Source organism: Dipodomys ordii, unplaced genomic scaffold (genome assembly GCF_000151885.1).
Source record: "Dipodomys ordii isolate 6190 unplaced genomic scaffold, Dord_2.0 Scaffold20, whole genome shotgun sequence".
Classification (NCBI taxonomy): domain Eukaryota; kingdom Metazoa; phylum Chordata; class Mammalia; order Rodentia; family Heteromyidae; genus Dipodomys; species Dipodomys ordii.
In genome coordinates, this window is record NW_012267236.1 from 4,220,446 (window position 1) to 4,227,395 (window position 6,950).

General features: G+C 33.1%; 1 protein-coding gene across 1 annotated transcript in view; it reads left to right on the top strand.

Annotated features, from left to right (window-relative positions):
- Positions 1-5,689, top strand: part of Memo1 (mediator of cell motility 1) — a 59,814-nt gene extending 54,125 nt beyond the window's left edge. Inside the window, exons 6-7 of the mRNA XM_013013748.1 lie at positions 3,733-3,837; positions 5,025-5,689. Coding sequence (XP_012869202.1) covers positions 3,733-3,837; positions 5,025-5,156 — 237 coding nt within the window. The 3' untranslated portion in view covers positions 5,157-5,689. The remainder of the gene's footprint in view (positions 1-3,732; positions 3,838-5,024) is intronic.
- Positions 5,690-6,950: the final 1,261 nt, after the last annotated feature.

The following is a 6,950-nucleotide window of genomic DNA, read 5'->3' on the forward strand; positions in this document are numbered from 1 at the left end:
CACACACACACACACACACACACACACACACACACACACACACACACACACACACACACTGGTAGAATACCAGGCTTGAGCACAGAAGTTCAGGGACAGTGCTCAGGCCCAGAGTTCAAGCCCCTGGACCTACACAAAAACAAAACAAAAAGTATTTGCTTCTCTTTTGATTTTGTTACTTCAGAATAGATTTATTTACTTCTGTGTAATTTTTTTAATACTGGCATTAGAACTCAAGACATTTGCTAGGTGGTGCCTTACCATTTGAGCCATGTCCCTCCAGACCTATTTTACTTTGGTCATTTTTCAGATAGGTCTCACTTTTCAGCCTAGGGCTGACCTGGGACTGTAATCTTCCTATTTACTGCCTTTCACATAACTGTAGGTATGGACTTCTACCATGCCTGCCTTATTGATAGAGATGGAATCTTGCTTGCTTTCTGTTGAAACTGGCCTCAGACTAGATCCACCACTGCTCCTGACCCTGCATGATCTTTAAATAGATATTTTGTTAAATGTAAGGTAAGCTCTTCCCACCCCACCCTTCCCCCCTCGCCAAGGTACAGCTTAGCCACAGCTCCACTTTGGGTTATTTGTTAGTTAATTGGACATAAGAGTTTCATGCACTTTCCTGCCTGAATTGGAGATAAGAGTTTCATGCACTTTCCTGCCTGGGCTGGCTTCAAACTATGATCCTCAGATCTCATCATCCTGAGTAGCTAGGATTATAGGTATGAGCCACCAGTACCTGTATTTTTAAATGCATTTGTTTTTAACCAGAGTCCTGAATTTACAGTTCTCTCAGTTAATAAATATGCTTATTCAGTTTAGAACTGAGGCTTGATAGAGACTTGACATTATAAGTTTTCACCCATTATTTGGAGACTTAACAAAATGGTACCCTCAAAATTAGGGAGTTAGTATTCATTCTTTATATTTCTTCTTTTTTAAAATTGCTAAATCACCTAATAACTTCATACTCTTAATGGATAGGCTTTGATATTTATAATGTTTGCTTTCCAACTTAGATCTGATGGACAATAACCCAGCTTATTGTACAGAGATACAGTCAAATTTTTATTCTGCTGATCGTGGGCATTACACCTACTGACTATGCCTTCCGGCATAGTTAGGATCCATGTATTTAGGGAAACCTTTGCTTTTCATCTTCTTGGAGTTTTGATATGACATTGAACTTGTAGTTTCATTTGTTTAGAATTTTGGTAGTCATTTCACAGTTGTTAGCATCAAAGATAAATGTATATAACAATGTATTTGTCAGTATTCTCAATTTTATGATTTTATCATCATTACTTTTGTTCCAAACTTTGTGAATTCTAGTTGGAGAGGTTCACTTGTGAGAAAAGCCCAAATTCCTCTATTCTTCCTACATAAGAAGGCATACCTTTAGATCACATTTGTATATGTGAGTGTAATCCAGTTGACTCTTGCACTAGTAGTTATATAACATACTTTAAGGAATTAAAGTTTTTTTAAATACAGTTAATCCTTTAATGTCAGTTATTTTATTTTAATTTTTTCACTGTTATAATTTAGTTCATTTATCTTCATTTTGAACTCTTAGAGTCTTCTCTACTTTTATGATTCTAAATCTTTCAGAATAAGGGTTTCTTAACTGCGACTTGGAATTCCTTGCCTTCTATAAATAGCTATCAGTTTTTTTCTCTTTGAATTCAAATCAAACTAAATATGAAGCTTGTTTCAAATGTACTTGGAGATTTTAATATTAAAATGTATGTAATTTCAATTTCACATAGCTTTTGTTAGTGAATTTTATTCAAGGTAAGCATCTATATGGGGGCATTAATTAAAGGAATTATTATAATTAATTTTCATATTATTAATTTTTCATATTTAGGGGAGATACAATCTTCATTCTTGTTTTTAAAGAGTTTTCTTATTTGGTTTCAGCATTACTGCTTGTTAGTTTAGTAGTACATTATAGGGTTTCCTTTTCACCAGAGTTTAGCTGCTTCTCTTAGGTTTAACTTTTAAGTTAGTTTATATTCCTCTGAGTTCTCACCATATATTATTTTTGACCTGGAAGGCTCCTGGTTGTTACGGGAAACTGACAGCATTAAAAACTAGTTGTGGGGGCTGGGAAGGTGGCTCAGTGGTAGAGTGCTTGCCTTGTATGCATGAGGCTCTGGATTTGATTCCTCAGTACCACATAAGCACAAAAAAAAACCCCAAAACAAAAAGCAGAAGTAGTGCTATGGCTCGAGTGGTAGCGCACTAACCATAAATTGAACAGCTGAGGGACAGCGCCCAGGCCTAGAGTTCAGGCCCTATGACCGACCAAAAAACAAAACAAAACAAAACAACAACAGCAAAAAACTAGTTGTGGGGGGCTGGGAAGGTGGCTCAGTGGTAGAGCACTTGCCTTGCATGCTCGAGGCCCTGGGTTCGATTCCTCAGCACCACATTAGAAAAAAGCCGGAAGTGGTGATGTGGCTCAAGTGGTAGAGTGTTAGCCTTGAGCTGAAGAGCTGAGGGACAGCGCCCAGGCCCAGAGTTCAGGCCCCACGACCAGACCCAAACAAAAAAAAAACAAAAAAAAACCTAGTTGTGGATAGATTTATACCTGCCTAATTTTGTGTAAGCAATGCAAAGTTTATTATAAATGAACAAGCTATGTTTTAGATACATTTGTAGTAAAATTGATACTTGTAAAAGTTATGAATATTCTGAAAAACTTATTTATACAATTACATTTTGAAGCCCCTAACTACAAAATTTGTTACTACAAAATTTGTTACTTCTTGATTATTATACTTTCCAGATGATTTATTATTTATAGCTGTTCTTCTGACTATTCGCTGCATTTTTATACCTGTTCTGTGAAAATGTGAGGTAATATTTAAAAATCACACAGAATGTGCCATTTAAGTCACTTATATTTCTCCAGAGGGTAGTAATTTAGATGTACAGAGATATAAAGTGTTTAACCTGAATGAGTAAATAATGAAAGGTAATTGGTGACAAATTAGTTGGAACCAGTTATTTGCCCGACTCAGTGAATAAAAGTTACCGTGGATTATGAATTACATATTATTTGAATGTTTTTGGAGAGTACAGATTGCCTTTTAACAGTAGTCTAAATATTCTGAATTAAAATATTGAAAGTAAAGCATTTTAAAATGTAAAAAGAAAAATCTAAACCCCTCATCAATTTTAAATTAATTAAAATATTTTAACTATTTTCTTAGATTATGTTGTTTTCTTTTTAATCAGATACCTAGATAATGACTGATAAAGTACTTTACACACCTTGATATGTAAGTGTATCTTGTTGAAATAGTTACATTTGGTGGACTTTTGATTCTTTATGCCAGTTGCAGGAAAACCACATTGGGAGAAATGAACCATAACCCAAATCTAATTTTAGGTTTTATGTGAAAAATTTCACAGCATGCTTATTTTTATAGTGTTCTTAATTCAAAGAAAATATGTCATGAAATGTGTCAAGATTGTAAGCTAAATGATGACAATTGAAGGTGGTATAGAAATATTTCTGGAGTTTTGAGAAAATGAACTGGGTTTCTGTCAGTTGAGAATTAACTATAATGGGATTTCCTTTGATGAATGAGTTTTCTATCTCACTAAAATTAATGTGTTTCCTTTCTGTCTATTAATTATGTCTAGCTCTAAGTTGTAAAATATAATTAAGGAATAATAAGTTGTGTTTTTTCTTTCTTTTTTCCTTTTTAGGGTATGAGTATTATAGAACAATTAGATCCTGTATCTTTTAGCAATTACTTGAAGAAATACCATAATACTATATGTGGAAGACATCCTATTGGGGTGTTATTAAATGTGAGTAATCTAGGAAATTTTGACTTCTAACATTTAATATTGTCATATTTTAAAATATATTCTTAAGCATTGAGCTTATTATTGTCTTTGGTTGTATGTACACATAGTCCATTTTCTCCCTAGTACCTGTAACACAATTGTAGATGGCCAGTTTTCAGTGTGTGAATAAACTGACCCTTGGAATACAGGTCTGTATTTTCTGCTAAATACAGAAAGTTATTTAGAATAGTCATATTTTCTCTTGACCTTAGTCCAGTATGTCTTTATAAATATAAGCCAAACTGAACTTTAGATGCAGGAAAGGTGACGAGTCTGCTTTTCTCTTTAAAACAAAAATGGTAATTCCCATCTCATTTAAAGAGTACTAACAGAAGTTTTGTTGGATTTCAAGAGATAAAACATTGATTTTTCTTTCTAGTAAGTAAAATACTGAACTTAAGGAAAAAAGAGAGAAAATGTATACTCAAGAATTAACAGTGGCTGGTTTGTTTAGATCAGCCACTTTGTTTAGAAAGGCAGAGAAATAATCTGCAAGGCAGAGCTTCTGCTGTCTAGTATTCTGTTAAATGGTTTAAAGGACAATGTGTTGTGGACTTTTTTCCTTAAGGTTTTTTCCCTTAAGCTGGGTAGGTATACTGAGAGATAGCCTGACATGCGCTGAAACTACCTGGAAATAAATACTGAGGCTTGAGCTAGAATAAGTGACAACTAAAGTCTGAATTGCACCAAATGAAAAGTTTCATTAAATAAATGACCAATCCATAAGTAAAGTAAAAAAAAATCCTAGCATGTCTTTTATTTTTGAAACTTAATTTATGCACATTTCAAATTTAGCCAAAGTTAGACAAAAACTTCAAGATATTAATGCAACATTTTAAAGCAGAAAATTTGGTTTAGAAGATAGGGAGATACTATGTTTTATTGAAAAACAGTTTTTGAAAATTAGAGTAAAAGGTAGAATGGATGATGTCTAATGTATAATTATTGAGCAAGCTTCTTTAGAAGAGAGTCTTTGAGGATCAAATGAGTTCTCAGTTTTTCTGTTTAATAGACAAGACATATTTATGAAAATAAGGGTGAAAGAAATTTAGGCTTAAGTAGTGACATGGGCAGTCAAACATCCATCATGTTCAGATTGCTCAGCTTTTTATCTGATATTTGTCATAACCAGATTTTTCTTTTTTTAGGCTATCACAGAACTCCAGAAGAATGGGATGAATATGAGCTTTTCCTTTTTGAATTATGCCCAGTCCAGCCAGTGTAGAAACTGGCAAGACAGTTCAGTGAGTTACGCGGCTGGAGCACTCACGGTCCACTGAAACTGAATCCTCAGGGATGCCACCTGCACATACTCATGTTCTGCCCGGGTCCCAGCCCAGCCCTTACCGAGACATTGGTTTTGGTTGGGGGGATTCTGAAACCTCAAACTAATAGAACTTTCTTCTCTTCTTTTCTAGTAGGTGTAGTCCTTCTTAATTTCAACTCATTAAGTAAATGCTTTATAGTTTTGGGCAGTGGAATGAAGGCTGGCATCAAAAAATATTTTGATTAAAAGAGACGTCAATGTAAAGGCCAAATTGTGGCAGTTTTTTGGAAGTGACTTGTAAAGCATTTATCATATCCTAAATTTGCACTCTTTGCAGACTTGTGCACATATACTCCGCTTTCAAATAGTTTTGCAAATTGTACACAAACAAACAAAATAAGGGTGGAAGCTTTTTAATAAAGAATTGCATTTATAAATGATCTGTATTAGAACACAATAAACCCCAGTTAATAGACAATTACTACCCATGTTGTACAACAGATACCTTCTATTTTAGTTGCTAATAAAGGGCTACACAACTCAAAATAGTCTGATTTAAACTTATTGCTCTGTGGTATATATGAAATTTGTTTTTTTAAAAATTAATTCCATTTCAGAATTTTTGTTAAAATGGTAAGCCTCAGCTCTATGTAAAAATATATTTAGGATGTATTTTATATTTTGCATATTATGTGATTTTTTAAATCACAGAAATCAATATGATTTTATAATTAACTTTAAAAATTATATTTGTTTGCCTTTGTGTGTGACATTCCCCATGTCATTACAGTATTTGGTAGACTATGGATTGAAGAATGGTAAAAGACATAGATCAGTCCTTTATTTCAGAGATGATATCTGATAGTCTGCAAATGAAGAAACATTGAAGAGTGTTGCTAGTATTTTTCAAATCTTTGCAGACCATACACTGCTATGATTTTTTTTTTAGTGCTCTGAGCAATTTGACTTTTTTACTTGAATTTTTAGCAAGAAATCATTAACAACAGCAGCAAAACCCACTGGATTTTCTGATAGTCCTATTTTTTTGGCCTGATTTTTGGTGCGGCTCTTCCAACTAAAATAATGGTATGGTGTTGTATTTATTTCTTTAACAAAGATCAATTCTAGTCACTTTGGCAAAAAACAAAATGTAATTCAGTCAGTTAAGCCACCATGCATGTTGTGTATTATACCTATTTTAACAGGACACTGGTTATCTGTATTTCATTGGAGGGTGGTTATATCTTCAATGTTATGACAATAGCACAACTTTAGATGCCTTGCACCAATTCTATTTAAAGATTTGCCTTTCTTATTATCAATTTTCTATACTTAAGAATGAGATAAAATTACCTTTTAGATTCAAAATTACCCACGTATATGTGTAGAAACTATACTGTTACACATCAATTATTTATTCAGATATACTTTTGAGTATATCTATTTATTTAGATATACTTTGAGTACTATATGTTTTTATTTTTTGCTTAATATAGACTATAAAAATTTATGAATTGTCAAGAGTGAATTTTTTGAATAATGTTTTGAGTATCAAACTAGCACATGGGTATTGTAGAAAATTTGGAAATACTGAAAAGTGTAAAGAAAAAAATTGTCTGCAATTCTCACTACCCAGAGATAACACTGTTAAATATTTTTTGTATTTTCTTTCAGTGTTTGTCTAGGCTATTCATGTGTATGAGTGTGATGTGTGTGTGTGATAACAAAGTTAAGATTATACCAACCATATAGTTTTGTACTTTGTTTTTTAATAACCTATTATAAGTACCTACCCATGTCTTTGAAA